This window comes from Thunnus albacares, chromosome 8 (assembly GCF_914725855.1).
Source record: "Thunnus albacares chromosome 8, fThuAlb1.1, whole genome shotgun sequence".
NCBI classification, from domain to species: domain Eukaryota; kingdom Metazoa; phylum Chordata; class Actinopteri; order Scombriformes; family Scombridae; genus Thunnus; species Thunnus albacares.
In genome coordinates, this window is record NC_058113.1 from 2,899,497 (window position 1) to 2,916,039 (window position 16,543).

General features: G+C 41.0%; 1 protein-coding gene across 1 annotated transcript in view; it reads left to right on the plus strand.

The window, feature by feature from the left end:
- ascc3 (activating signal cointegrator 1 complex subunit 3) overlaps window positions 1–16,543 on the plus strand; it is a 175,498-nt gene that overhangs the window by 144,018 nt on the left and 14,937 nt on the right. The window contains exons 32-37 of the mRNA XM_044358139.1: window positions 643–763; window positions 1,088–1,220; window positions 1,457–1,582; window positions 6,685–6,796; window positions 6,888–7,022; window positions 13,974–14,198. Coding sequence (XP_044214074.1) covers window positions 643–763; window positions 1,088–1,220; window positions 1,457–1,582; window positions 6,685–6,796; window positions 6,888–7,022; window positions 13,974–14,198 — 852 coding nt within the window. The remainder of the gene's footprint in view (window positions 1–642; window positions 764–1,087; window positions 1,221–1,456; window positions 1,583–6,684; window positions 6,797–6,887; window positions 7,023–13,973; window positions 14,199–16,543) is intronic.

The window sequence follows — 16,543 nt, forward strand, 5'->3', positions numbered from 1 at the left end:
TTTATTGTGTGGTGTGTGTTATAACAAAATGTTCTAAATAAATAAACATGTTTAAATTTAGAAGTTTGGACTTATCGTTCCATTTATTGGTTCCTTATTAAGTTTATACAGATAGGCAAACCCAGAAGGATGCTCTCTTACAACACCATTACACTGTTCTATGCATCTTAAAGGAAACTGAGAATAGGCCCCCAAACATACCTGGTGAAGATCTGCGCTCCACTGAGTGCACTATTTTAGTTCCCATATGTATTTCTCTAACCACCCCGTCATTCACCGTGATTGACCAACTCAGCTTCATCATGTCAATGTCAATGTTATTAACCTGAGAGAAAAACGTAAAATTCCTTGAAATATTTGTATAATAACTTCCCTCTAAAGATGTGTTCACCTGCAGTAGCACATAATGGTAAATTCTTAAGCAGACATAAGCACACTCTTGATAGATTGGTAGATGGACTGTATATACATTTACATAATACCCATGTTTTTCTCAACACTTGCATTACGCTTAAACTACACATAACTGAATACATTTTGATATTTTCATTCCATATAAATTTCAGTTCTCGTATATTTTTCGTTCATTTAATATGTACCAAGTTTATCCAAATGTTTGTCGTTTCTCGCCTGTTTTCTCAGGTTTTGATTGCCACCAGTACTCTGGCCTGGGGGGTGAACTTCCCTGCTCACCTGGTGGTTGTCAAGGGAACTGAATACTATGATGGAAAATCCCGGCGCTATGTGGACTACCCCATTACAGGTACACAGCCCAGTCCTGTAGGTTGTTAACCTACCATCACATAACAGAAGTTTACATTATAATCGTGTATTTTAAGCAACAATTAAACTTTGTAAATACACTGAGGGAAAGACTTATTTATACTGGTGCCAGAAGCAAGGCCACAAGGCAGCAAGGAACAATAATTTAAAAAAAGCTGTAGTTAAATTTTGGATTCTGATTCAAATCCTGGAACAGAATTGGTGACAACAAAAAGTCACCCTGTATTTATAGGTTATTTCATGAATATGGAGCATTGAGTCAAGATGCAGTTCTCTTTACTGTGTTTATGTGCTGTGTGTGTAGATGTTCTGCAGATGATGGGGCGAGCAGGTCGACCTCAGTTTGATGACCAGGGCAAAGCAGTCATCCTCGTCCACGACATTAAGAAGGATTTCTACAAGAAGTTCCTCTACGAGCCTTTCCCTGTTGAGTCCAGGTAACAGTCACATGCCTGCTGTCTTGTTTATATTCTCACAGCATTGTATAAAAGACTGAGGATCTTGCTGCCTTTACAAGCAAGAATATTTACTTAGCATTAAACAAACATGGGTACACCACCTGTAGGCTGTAAATAATGACAATCCCACCTGTTCTACATCAATCTAGTCCACAAACATGCTCATCTCCTCTCTGTGTAAGGTAGTCTGTGATGATTGTATGTTGTATCCTCAGCCTCCTCAGTGTGCTGTCAGACCATCTGAATGCTGAGATTGCTGCAGGAACCATCGCGTCCAAGCAGGACGCAATGGACTACATCACCTGGACTTACTTCTTCAGACGACTGGTGATGAACCCCAGGTCAGGAAAAACCTGCTCACACCTCACATCATTAACAAGAACAGCAGTTCATGCAGAGCAAAACTAAAGCAAATACACATAGACACACACATTCTTGGCTGATTGTCACAACCTGGTTAGAGGAGAGCAGTGCTCTTCAGTCAAACATCTGCTGTGTAGACAGAGACCATTCCAGAACATTCCAGCCTGTTGGTATTTACACGGCTGTCAGCGCACATTTACCATTCAGCTCATGACTGCGGCCTGGCTGTAGGATTCTACCAATACAGGTCTCTGTAACTTGATACTGATCATTTGGGATTAAAGCTAAGACTTTATGCCTATATTCAGTGTCTGACCATTTTCATCAAAACAATGACACGCATTTGGTATTCCACCAGGACTGTATTGTGGAAAAGTCTCAAACAACATTTCTGATTATCTTTTGGTTAATACAGACCATGTAAACACAATATCCTGGTTTTGAATTTGGTCCAGGACCTTTGATATTATCCCCCTACTGCATCTCTACTAACCTTTCCATCTCTTCCTATAATTTAACAAAATAGTTTAAATCTCTCTAACAGTGCTGTGACCCACGAAAAGAACACTAGTGCCTCTACTGCTACCATTACAAGCTTATTAGTGGAAGTAATATCACCAGTAGTATTAGTAGTAGTAGAATTAGTACTGTATTTTTATTCTTTTTAACAATAGTGCTATTACTCAATCACTGAGTCAGTACTGACTGCTAATGAATGCCCATACTTGTAATGTGAGCTTTTTACAACATGACAACATATATACAGTACTTTACAATAATCTTCATTATCTGCAGGTCCTTAAAAGTCATGAAAATTACATCAAATTAAATCCACATCCATCCATCCATTTTCTTCTACTTATCCTATGCCCACCCTTCTCTTGGGCTACTTCCTCCTGCACTAAATGAAGGCATTCCCAGGTCAAATGGGACATTACAGTATAATCCTTCAAGTTTGTTCTGGGTCTGGCCCAGGCTCTCCTCCTTCAATTTAGATGTACCTGGAATACCTCCACATGGAGGTGGAGGTGTCTAAGAGGTATCCTGATCAGATGCCTGAACCACTTCAACAAATCAGGAGTGGTTTTATGTCTGAACTCTTCACCCATGTGCCCAGACACCCTGCAAAAGACACTCATTTCAGCCACTAGTATCAATGGTCACTCCACAAACCTCATGCTTGTAGGTGAGGGTTGGAACATATGTGGACGGGTCACTGCCATCAGGGGTGGATTTAGTGATTTGGGGGCCCTAGGCAAACTCAGTCATGGGGCCTCCTTCGCACTGAATTTTCACTCTTTCTCTAATTGAGAATGTTGGTAGTGGTGGTGGTAGATAAAGTACTTAAATCTTTGAACTAATAATACAACACTAACAAGACTATGTTAAAAGTAAAAGTCCTGCATTCAAAAATGTACTTAGGTAAAAGTTCAGAAGTATTATTAGATCAATCAACTTACATTTACTAAATGTCAAAACTGGAAACTCTCCACTCCACAGTTGCACCCAGAGATTCTGTCCATTGATATCACAATCAGCAAATCAGTGTCAAAGGACACCCTCACTAAGAATGCGCTTAACTTACATGCAAACAGAACTCTCATTTTTGTTATACTTGGACCAGATGGACCACAGCAACACCATAAGATACCCCTGGACGTATAAGTCCCCTTTGTTTTTTATTGCTTCAGTCTTATTTTGATGTAACTGTAGTGGTTTTAAGAGATTCTGTACATTAGGTAAGACTTAACCATAAAGCAAGAAACGAAAATAACATACAATGATCCCATTCACATAAGTAGATGGGACTGACTGTATTTTTTGTATTACATTACATGCATTTAAACCCACAGACATTTTAATAAATCAAAACAGAATTTGGTTGCAGTGTGACCAACATATTTTGCCTTTATTGCATGCTCTTTAAACAACAGTTGTTTAATATCAGCACCCTTAAATTCAGCTTCATGTTACATGCAAGAATACTGAATGTCTTAAATGTTGCATATGAATGTGCAAATCCCCTGACACCATTGTCTCCATGCAGCTGTGTTTTATATCTGAACAGCTAATCTATCATTACTTCTCTCAGGCTTTGATCCCCCCCACCCACACACACACACACACACACATACACAGATACACACACACACGGGGTCCCATGGGTATCGTAAATGTCTGCAGGCCGACTCCCTGCGCCATCAGGAGCCTAATAGTGATGATGCTAATGGCCATGACTTAATCAGACAGGCCATGCCACCGGTAAAGACCTGTAAAATGTGTTCAGTAATAAACACATTCAGCGCTCAGGACTGCACGCTGTTAACATGTGGAGCAATGGGAATGAAAGAAATACTTAACATTAAACACACATTAAATATGGCCATCACCCGCCTCAACTGCTGCTCCAGTACGGCAGTGTGAATGTGATTTCCTCCAACCTGCTCCCAGCTGCACGATAAATGATTTTGTATGATGATGATGAAGATATCATTTGGGTTAATGTAATATGCGAAGTGGGCAATTTTGCATGCATTATGAAGACAACTTTAAAATAACCTCCATCTAATATTCCTCCTCCACCTGTTAACTGACTTATTGGTATTCATCCTTTCCATGATTCATTTTTGTACTTTTCTCTACAACTTTAAGCTCTTCTTGGGTACAGTTTGTTTTCAGAATGTTCAGTCAATGGCCGTGGCTAATGTTGGTTGATCCCCCTGGCTTTATACATTCAAAACAGAAAGCAACTTTTCATATGCTTCCTCCCATCCAGCCATCACAAAACAAGAGGGAGCCTACAAAAGTTTCCCACAGAAAAACAGAGAGAAATACTAGAACACAAGCACAGTTTAACAAAGTATAGTATGCTTAGTAAGCTCAATAACCTCAGTCTTTTCCAATAAAGATTATTACAGATCACTCACAATCAAAATGCTAAGGGGAGACAATTCTTTCTCAAACTCATCTTAAGTTTCTTGTAATACATGGGATAATCTCTCATAAGGAAAACTGGATAGTAGTTTCTTACCACATTGATAGTTTGATGGACATGAATGGAGCCAAGCATGCAAGATTAAAAGGAGCGCAGTATACAACCTGATATTTCAACAATGTAGCATTTTGGCCAGATGAGAAGCTAGCAAAAAGAATACATTGTTTTGGATCCATTATTATTTTAATGCCAAGAAATTTCTCAATCTGTGTTTGGACAGAAGACCAGAATGTTGTGATCAATGGACAACACAGCATTAAATAAAAATAGTGCCTAGTTCAACCAGGTCATTGAACAGTGGACAAACTCTTTAGCCTTGCAATGATGCATCCAGTCTTGCAATCCAGTCTACATGTGTCTTGTGGTGTTGGAGAAGGATTATGACAGTGTCCCTCAGAGCCATTCGGTCCTTGTATAACTGGAGCCATAGCTCTGAGCAGGAACTGAAGCCCTTCTCAGTGGATGTTGGTTTCCTCTGGAGTTGTGCTTTGTCAGCAATTCTGATGATTCTATGCAGAATCTCAAGGTGCAGCCGGGGAGTTGAGTGCCAAGTACAGTGGCGTCAGGTTTGGTCTCTGCTTTTTGCGTATGTTGATGGCTTCATCAACGTGTTAGCTCCAGCGCACACTTGGTTGGTTAGTGGTTTGGTGTCTGATAAATCTTAAAATGCATTAATCTGTAGTTTCATCATACATTTTTTCCAAATCAGCATGACATCTGGGTATTTTTGGCATACTGCAGATTTTGCTTTTGTTTGCATACTGCACACTACATGCTACAATTTGGCCAAATCAGTATGCACTGCTAGTATAGTAGGTGGTTTCGAATGCAGCCAGAGTGATAAGCTCAGACATCCAAAGGCAGCTCACAGTAGAACTTCTGCTCCTTGTCATTGAAAGGAGTCAGCTGGTTCGGGTTTCTGATCAGGTTTAGCCATGGCTGCATATCTGTGGAAGTATTCCAAGTACATCCAACCAGGAGGAGACCACAAGGCACATCCAGAGCATACTGAGTGATTATAAATCCCATCTGGCCAGGGAACTTCTTGGGACCCCCTTGGAGGAGCTGGAGGCCATGGCTAGGGAAAAGAACTTTTAGGGTACCTTACCTAGCCTGCTGCTACCTGGACCCAGATAACCACAGTTCAATAGTTCAACAGTTTCGCCAAAACATATTTTATATTTCTTCCATTCAAATGTACACAGGTTATTCCCCCTAGCAAACATACCTTCAAGAGTTTAGCATCTGTTTCTATCAGCTTTTAATAAAGCAATGCCAGGTTTCCTTTGCTCTTTTATTTGGCTCGCACACACCATGCACAAATATTGGCATTATGAGCTAATGAAGATTGTCTTTGATTACACTTCTGCTGAGCCTCATGTGGTAACTCTTACGAAACAGAGCTGAGCATGGAACCCATTTTGGCCACTGGTTGTCTTACTTCAGGTAATAATAGTCTAACCTGGGAATCATTTGCTGGTGAGGGCTGGCCATTTTCCATTCAGCTGGACCTTTTCTTCTGTAGCACAAAAGTGCGTACAGGACTCTCACCGTACAGGACTCTCACCTAATATTAATATTTTCTACCATTTTTTTATGTGTTGTCTATCAGATGGTCATATAAGCACATGTGATTCAATCAATTAATGTTAAACCTTCATCAGTGTCACATAACTAAGGAGAGAAAACCTCAGTCAAGGAAACTCCAGTCAATGAAACTGTTTACATGCACAACATGTGGCAGTGTGGGCTCATACCAACTGATTTACTTCAGCAGTTGAAAATATACCCAGCTTGGCTTCTGGCTATCTGGACTCCGCTGTAGTAACCAATCTGCTGGATTTAGCTTTTCATCACTCAGCACATCTTAAATATGTCCAACAGTATTTATCCCTTCCTTTCCAAAGGTTGTTGAGAGAAGGAGATAAAAGCAATGCAATGATTCAACCATGAAGCGTGGACAACAACATAAGTACTCAGTTTAATAGAAAAAATGCACAAAATGTCAAATGGACTTCCCTCTGTCTCTTTACATAAAGTTATTGTCTTTTCTTTAATCACACCTTTGGTCTTATGCTTTTGTAGTTATTACAGCCTAGAAGACATCAGCCACGAGTCCATCAATAAATACCTGTCCAACCTGGTGGAGAGAAGCCTGCGGGACCTGGAGTGCTCTTACTGCATGGAGATAAAAGAGGTGTGTGTATTTTTTTTTTCAAGCAGTTATGTAGTCTGTAAAATGACTAACGTGAAATCAAGTTAATTTGTTGTTTCTATTGATGCTGTAGGATGATTCAACCATTGAGCCACTGACTTACGGCCGCATCGCCTCATATTACTACCTGAAACACCAGACTATCCGCATGTTTAAAGAGCGACTGAGGGCTGAGTTGCCCATCCATGAGCTGCTCTCCATCCTGACGGTGAGTTTCACACTGTGGACATACGGACACGTTTGCTCTGTCACCACTTAATAAGTGCACCTTATCAATGACAAAGTTTTTATACAGTACTGTGCAGAAGCTCACACAGATGCTTTCAAAAATAATGCCATGAATAGTTTTTATTTATCAGTTAACTTCATACAAAGTTGAGTAAACAGAAGAAACCTAGATGAAATCAATATTTGGTGTCCGCAAATATCTGTGCCTTCACCATGAATATCCACAGTAAACTATCCAGTTTCTGTGGATATTTATGGTGAAGATGAAGATAGGTCTTATGTGTGTGTTGACCTTGTGACCTTTCGTCTCATGCCATGATCAGGCCAAAACGACCACTTTCAATAGCGGTTCCCTCACTGGGAGGTGTGATGAAGGCTGAATAGATGTTGTTTTACTACAGTTTCATAAAGATTGTCTAGTAGATGTAAAGCAGCATTGCGATGTGCTGCTCTGATTTATTACCACAAAGCAAACATACAAAGTGATCAATCAACCAGTCACACTCATGTCACCTGTTGAACTGAATCACACAGATTGTGACACATCTCGTCTTGTTCTTTTCTCTTTCACACAGCACCTCTGCTCTCTCTCGCTGAAGCTTAATATTTGATGAAAAATTGTACAGGTACATAAGTACATTACTCCAAAAATATCTTTTGGGAAAACGTATGGGAGTCAATACCTTTTACTAAGATGTCTCAAAATCTAATAAACGTACATCTAGTGAACACATTCATGCTCCCGTGAACTGGACTTTTTGATGTTATTGACCTCTTTGTCTCTAGTAAGAGACCCTATTATTTGTAAGACTCTCAGAATACCAAAATTAGCTTACCTGCATGATGGTGTGTAAGTCATCTACTAATTAAGATCTAATTTAAGTAACACTAATCATCAGCTATGCACATTGTGCTTGATGCTTTCATTTAGAAATTGATAATCAAGCTTCGGTGCTGTCTGTTGCATTGATGTTACTGAGGCGGCAAAAGTCCTGCCTGGTCTAACTCTACATTAAGACCAAGCTGAGAAGAGTTGGATTATTTAAGCTTTGGTGCCTACAAGCAAAGGCAAGACTTCTGATTCACGTAAGGTCAGTGACAGAAAATAGAATAATGATCTAAGGAATGCACTGTAGTAATAGTCTCTGCAGAGCATGAGGACACACACTAAAGCCCTGCAAACTGAAACAACATAGGACAGGACCAGATCAGAAGATTTGAGCCAAAGTTGACTTGGATCAGACTCTGCACATTATTTTCTGGTTAAATTTTCAAGCTACAGAGTCTGCCATTCATACTGTTGTATTTTGAGACACACCTATACACAGTCAGACCTGCAGGCTGTTTCAGTACACTTTCTTTCACTTTAGCTCAGGATGTGGGAAGTCTTTTTGCTATGTGCATGCACAGGTACATGTGTGCTAAGTGAGAGTCAGACAAATTAAACAGAACTGTTTTCCTCAAATTTGTTTCCAATTAAATGTCTGTAAGGAAAATTAGTTATAAGTGCAAATAAAATAATAAGACTGCACTTATTTTAGTACAGTGCTCTAAATATTTATTTTGTTGGATATAAACAAGAATTTGTTGTTAAATAAATTGTTTTGAGCCAGTACACACTTTAGCATCTTTTTTAGCCCCAGTATCTGGCAAGCTGGAAATCTTTGCTGTTTGAAAGACATGACACAGTATTCTTGCAACTTTTCCACCAAGAAACTGTGATCAGTAACATATTTTGTGATATTCTTCTCTTTTTGGCACATCAAGGTACATTAGTGCACACACACACAGACGCACAAAAGTATACACTCACATGCTTTACTCCCTCCTCTCAAATTAGCACCTTTGTCTGAGCTTCATTAACTCTTCTCAGTATGGGGGTTTAGTGTGATCTGTCGCCCTCTCCCATTTACCGATTGACCTTGTGCGTCCCAGTGGTGAGGTCATCCACACTCCCGGCTCCTGATTGGTGGGGTCAACACAAGACATAGTGGTTTCACACCTTTCACTGAAGGGGGGCGATGACATACTGTGTCAAGAAAACTCATTCTTACTACTGCTTTCAGTGGGTTTATAGAGTGTATTTGCCTGTTATGATTCATAAACAAAAAATTCAACAAAAAATATATCAAGTTAGGAAGTTTACCATTGAGTTCTAAAATCAGATTTTATAACAAATAATATTATAACAAATAAATTGAGTGAAAAATAAACTTGTTTGAAGTCATCTTCTTGGTGCAGATCGGCAAGTTGAGTTACTATAATGTCCTGTTTTTGTTAGTAAGCAGGATATCGCAAAAGCCTGTGCTTACATTTAATAAATGCCACATGTCAATGTTAACATTCTGATACAGATCTGGATCCAGTTGCAGATTAAAGATAAAAAAAAAACTTCAGGCTTCCTGGTGGTTAAGGTGCATCTCATATCTCATAACTTCAACATGCCCGGTTTGATCCCACCCAAGGACCTTTGTTACATGCCATACCCCTTTCTCTGGTCTGTCTCTTACACTGTCACTACTGCATTTAAAGTAAAAATGCCGAAAGACAAAATAAAACTTTCAAACAAATTAAAAAGATTTTCTGTTATTCAAAACCATGGCAGAGTTTTAAAAAAATCCCATAAAAAGACCATGACCAACAATGTGTTAATCCATCTGAGCGTATATCTCAGCTCCAACACATTAGTTCCTATAAAAATGTCAATCTTTAGAAATGCCTCAAAAACATAGTTTAATGTTTAAAAAAACAGGTGGTCACCACAGTTTTTAGTTGTTACTCAAACAGGAGGAAATAGTATCTATGTTGAGGACTATTTTCAGAGGTGGATTTTACACATTTGGTGCACTGAGTGCTTCTAGCAGCAGGATAGTGTGTGTGGGATTGATTTTAAAATAAACTATAGCGTGTGTGTCCGTGGTAATGAAGGAACATGTCACCCAGTGCAACAGTGTAGATCACTGATTTATTTTTACTAGTTTTAGGACAACAGTGGAGCCCTATGGCACAGAGGAATAAGAAATATCAGGCTTTGGATTTGCTAACATAAAGCAAGCCTTATCCTTTGAATGTTTGCCCCAGTGGAAATTAAAAAAAACTGCAGTAGGCTTTATTTCACACCACTGGCAGAATATTATAGTGTTTGGAGAAAAATAATCCACAGAAGGCTTAATGATTCATTAAGACAGCTTTTTATGCCATGAAGAAATAATTTCACAATGTGGTTAAATGATTACTTGGGTATTTTTAGATGTTATTGAGCCTTTTTTTTGTATTACATTATTATCATGTTAATATTTTTACCATAAGGTAGTAAGTCCAGTCAGTGTGTTCAGTGGTTGAACCTGACTTCAATAATGATGCTAACATATGGAGGGGAGGATACTCTGAGGCAGTTAACATCACTCTCCTTTGCACACATGTAGTTGGAAGCAGACCAAAGCATGCCATGCCTGGCTGCCTCCCCCCCAACAAGCTGCACTACAATAGGCCAGTAACCCTGCCGCCCCATCCACTCCACCTCTGTTAGCTACAAAGCACTGGCATGCTCCTCCAGTTCCCCCTAATTGCTGCAGCGTGGCCACTAATGAGCAACACCCACACCTCGCTACACCACCATCTCCCTCCTTACACACTTGTTTTTCTCTCTGAGCACTACACACCACTCAGCCTGTCTTTGTCTCTGTTTACTATCCTGCTGTATGTGTCCTCTGTTTCTGAAGAAGGCAGTTTTCTCATAGTGATGTCAGACTGCACCAAAGAAAAACATTGTCAAAGAAGACAGTCAAATGTGTTGTTATATACAAACTTGCTTACATACAGTACATCAAAAGAGGAAACCTGGCATAATGGTCCATCCATCTATTTTCCACCACTAATCCGGGACCAGGTTGCGGTGGCATCAGACTGAGTAAGGAAACCCACACATCCCTCACACCAGTAATGCCCTCCTCCTAGGGGATCCCAAGGCGTTCCCAGGCCAGGAGAGATATGTAGTCCCTCCAGAGTGTTCTGGGTCTGCCCTGGGGCCTCCTGTCAGTTGGACGTGCCTGGAACACCTCCAGAGGGAGATGTCCAGGAGACATCCTAATCAGGTGCCCAGACCATCTCAGCTGGTTTCTTTTGATGCGACAGAATTAGCAGCACTACTCCGAGCTCCCCCGGATGTCTGAGCTCCTTGCCCTATCTCTAAGGCTGAGCCCAGACACCGTCACAACTCTTTTGGGTCGCTTATATCTGCAGTCTCATTCTTTCAGTCACTACCTAAAATTCGTGAGCATAGGTGAGGGTTGGGACATAGACCAACAGGTAAATTAACAGTTTTGCCCTCTGGGTCAGCTCTTTCTTCACCACAATGGCAAAGTACAACGCCTGCATTAGTGCTGATGCTGCACTGATCTGCCTGTCATCTTCATGCTCTATCTTACCCTCACGCATGAACAAGACCCAGAGATACTTGAACTCCTTCACTTGGAGCAGCAACTCACTCCCAACCCAGAGGGAGCAGTCCACCTTTTTCAGGCTTAGCACCATGGCCTCAGATTTGGGGGTGCTGACTCTCGTCCCGACCGCTTCACATTTGGCTGCAAACCATCCCAATGCCTGCTGGAGGTGACAGTGTGTTGAGGCCAACAGAACCACATCATCTGCAGAAAGCAGAGAAGCAAAGCCTGAGGTCCCCAAACCGGACACTCCCCTCCCACGCCTTGAGATTCTGTCCATGAAAATCACAAACGGAATTGATGACAAGGGACAACCCTGGCGGAGCCCAACACCAACTGAGAACGAGTTTGACTCACTGCTGAGAATGCGGACACAGCTTTCACTGTGGTTATACAAGGACCAAATGGCCCACAAGGTGCACCAAGGGGTATGGTCGTAAGCCAAGTCCACAAAGCACATGTAGACTGGATGTGCGAACTCCCATGACCACTCAAGTGTCCTTGAAAGGGTGAAGAGCTGGTCCACTGTCCACGGCCAGGACAGAATCCGCATTTTTCCTCCTGAATCTGAGGTTTGACAATCAGCCGGAGCCTCCTCTCCAGCGCCCTGGTATAAGCTTTTCCCAGCAGACTGTGTAGTGTGATCCCCCTGGTCCCCTTTCTTGAAAATGAGAACCACTACCCCAGTCTGCCAGTCCACAGCCACTGTCCCTGATCTCCATGCGACACTGAAGAGGCATGCCAGCCATGACAGCCCAACAATGTCCAGAGCCTTCAGCATCTTAGGGTGAATCCCATCCACACCCAGCGCCTTGCTACTGAGGAGCTTTTTGACTACCTCAGAGACCTCTCCCAGGGATATAAGTGAGGCGTCCCCCAAGTTATCCAACTCTGCCTCTTCCACAAAGGGCATGACGATGGGGTTTAGGAGATCCTCAAAGTGTTCCTTCCGACAATGTCCCCAGTCAAGTTCAGCAGTGAGGTCTTCAACTCCCTCCTCCGGAGAAGTTTCTCCTGCCTCCTGGGCGAGGTCGGGGACATGGAATCTGGGTGGGCCATGTTCAGGACCTTAGTTGTGGAGGCTGCTGCTCAGAGCAGTGGCCGAAAGGTCATTGGTGCTCATCGAGGTGGCAACCCAAAGGGCACCAATGTCTACAAATGCTGTGATGAAAGCACAAAGACACATCTCCAATAATCTTATCATTCTCATTGGTAATACTCTAATAACTTTGTACTCACCAAGGTAATTATTAATTGCGGAGATCTGGGAACACAACACCATCCCTAATAAGTCTGGGTATTAAAATTTTTCTGTCTATCATTTAATTGACTCTCAATACTAACAAACAAGAGCAAAAAAGTAAAAAAGAGAATGAAGAGCTTTTTCTAAATAGCGGCAAGCCAGTGTCCTGTCTTTTTCCACACACACACACACACACACACATATATATATATATATATATATATATATAAATATAATTTTATGTATATGTATATATATGTATGTATATATATATATATATAATTTTATGTATATATATGTATATAATTTTGTAAGACTAGAACACATTTATTTCTGTAGCAGTTGTACTGTGGACCTGACCCCCACAGTGGGTCTCAGCTGTGTGTTCCTGCCTCTTGTTTTGTTTGCTTAGCTTTTCTCTCTGCAATTACTGCTTCAAAGCTTCCATCAGATCCCCCCTCTTCTGTCTCTGTAAATGTTACTACTAGAGGGGAGTGAAATGGTGTGGAGTTGTTGGTTATGATGTCTGCTTAAAGATCTATAGTCTTTTTCTCCATCACATCCATATGCAGACACAGCGGCACTGAAAAATAAATCATTCAGAGATGATTCCTGTTCCTATCCCTCACCTCAGCCCCCACCCTGTTCAGGTCCTTTTTCAGGTCCTGGCTTTTAAAACACTGGCTTTGGCCAGTGATGGATGAAGCCTTAACAGTCCCAGCCAGGGGAGGGGGGTGTGACTGTGACAAATGCCCCCAGCACAGCCTGTTGATGGGACTACATTAACCAGAGTTGAACTGGAGTGAATTAGGGGAGAGGAGCCATGCGTGTCTGCGCATCTCTCTGTAAAACAACCACAAACAAGACTGAACACACAACCTCAGCACAAAGAGGAGAGGGATGGCCCATTATTATCATTTTACCTACCCAGTGTATATCACTGCATCATTCTCATTCAATATCTGGCATTCTAGAAAATTTACTTCAAAGAATTTAAAGAACTCAAAATATTGTTTCATCCCTTGGTAGATTTTTATAAGCAGATGTGCAGGGTTTGTAGGTCAGCAGGCCTGCTGAAAACATTCTCCCGCAGTCTTTGGTGAAGAAGGGGGACAGCTGGTTTTCCATGTAGGGAAAACCAGAGAGCACGGGGAGGTAAATGCAGCTGTACAGATGCTTGGATTAAAAAGGTCTGACGGCACTATGCTTCAGACTTCCTGTTTCACTTTTGATCTCTGTCTCTCAGGATGCGGAGGAATACGCCGAGCTGCCCGTCAGACACAACGAGGACCAGCTGAACAGCCAGCTGGCTCAGCAGCTCCCCCTGCAGGTCAACCCCCACTCCTACGACAGCGCCCACACCAAGACCCACCTGCTGCTACAGGCCCACTTCAGCCACGCCCAGCTGCCATGCAGCGACTACACCACTGATACCAAGACGGTTCTGGACAATGCCATCCGAATCTGTCAGGTGAGCTTCACTGGGCAGCTGTCAAGATACAGCGCTGTAGATATTAATGTGATAACTGGTTAATGAATCTGTGAGTTATCACTGTATCAACACAAGAAGACAAATGATAATGATTCTACTTTAGGAACAGTTGTGCCATAGCTGTAGATTAGAATGGACTTCATCAGGAAATAGGAATTTCACAAATTACCCTTTTCCACTGTCCCGGTGTACAACGCTTTGTAGTGGCTGAAAAATGAAGCCAATGCGGAAGTGCCAAAAACTGCAGTTCCTCAAATGGCCACTTGAGGGTGGCTCCAAAAGTGAGTCAGTCCCCATAGACCCCCATGTTAAAATGCCCAACTTTACAGCAGAAATAAACATGTTTACAGCCTGGTACAAAAAATGGTTTTGGTCTCTATAGCTAATTTCCCCTTTCATGACAACCATACAGGGGGTGAATTTTTATATAACTCACCCATTTAAATTTTATTAAAGCTTAAAGTTATGCATAATTAAAGGCATAGCCACTTTGAGTGACTGGTGGGTGCCATCACAGGCAAGTTGCTGCCACAGCGACAACATTGGTTAGGTAACGTGACCATAGCGTAACCCCAGATTCACAGAATATAGGCATAGCCGTAGCTGTCGCTATTTCAGTGTGTATGAAAGTTCACTGTAACATTTTGGTCCCCTAAAAAAGTCTTGTTCAATGTTTGGTTGTACTAAAAGACCCTCTAAGGAGTCGGATGTTCATTTTTATTCTGGTAAGTACATTTTGTTTTAATGGTTTTAAGCCTGTTTTTTGCTTACGAGAACTAGCATTAGCATTATTGCAGTTAACCATAGATTGTAAATGCACTGTGCTAACCAAGCTAGCAGCTAACATTAGGGTCAGCTCCACCCTCTCGTTCAAATATGGTCACTTCTGGCTCCAAAAATCCAAGATGGTGACGGTCAAATACAATGCTTCAAAACGGGAGTCAACAAGTCTATGGGTGATGTCACGGTGGTTACATCCATTATTTTTTTACAGTCTATGGTTTGGCCACTGGATCACTTGTGTTAATTCGCCCCAAACAGCCAAAATACATTACTGTTCATTTGCTTTAAGTTGGCAAGCAATGGATGCACTGACCATGTCTGTGGGAGAGTTTGTGTGTGTTTGTGTTCAGTTCAGCCTCTGACTGAACTCAGAACTCACCAGAGACTCTGGTTCTTTCTGTTATTTCCCTCCAGTTCCTCTCCCTTTTTCCCTCTCCTCTCTGTAAGTTTTTGAAATACATTCATTAAGCCCTGTGATACATGCAGATTTTTAGCTAAAGTTTAAACATTTTCAACTTGGCAAACACAAATTTATGTCTACTTGTGTTATTTCATGCCGCCCCGAGCAAATTTGTGTCTACTCACATTTTGGCATTGACTTTGTATGTAATTGCATTGCATCGCTTCACATTCTGTCTGAATAAACAGTCGCACATAACTGATCAGCTCCACAAGTGAGATAATTTGTTTAAAGTTTTGTTTTGTAGCCTGATGGATATACTGGCCTAGTTTATATATCAATATACCAATATTTTTTGCAAAATTTCACAATTTGCGCATCTGTAGGCTGATAAGAAATGTCAAAGATATGTTTATAAGTCTCTATTACATACTTTGTCCACCAGACAGTACTGACAAGATTATTTTTATACCAAAAAATGTCCCACTCACCACATATCTTCATCACAATCCTTTAAAAAACAAATTAACAATTTTTAAAAACTTTTTCTCTTTACCAGCATGCAGCTCTGCTCAGTTAATCTTACATCCAAAATTCATGCAAATGTAATGCAACCAAAACACTTCATACACTTCTCAGGATCAACTATTGTACCAGAACACTGACATTTGTCTCCCAAAAAGAAAACTCTGTTATTTAGAACATAATGACCCAAAAAACATTGACAAAACCTGTTTGTTAGTTGGCCATACCTGTTTTTTGTCAGCAGGTCAATATATAGACCCATCCACCAAAATGATAGATAAAATTTGATTTCTTATAAACAAAGTTGAAATAATTAAAATGATTATAAATAAAATAATAAAAACTGTAATAAAAGTAAAATATAAAACCATTATCCTTGACAGTCCCTGTTACATTGTAGTTTGTAACATCAAGTTTATTATTTAAAGAACTGCGGAATGGAAGACAAACACTTCCAGAACCAGCTGCCCCTCCCACTTTGCAATTCTATCAAACCACACTTGCTACACTTGTTACCATGGTAACCAGGGATTTAACCAGATCAACTAGACTGAAACATCTCAATCGCCCCGTGGTGGCTGGCTGCAGTATAGGTCATAAATCCCGCCCTCTCCAT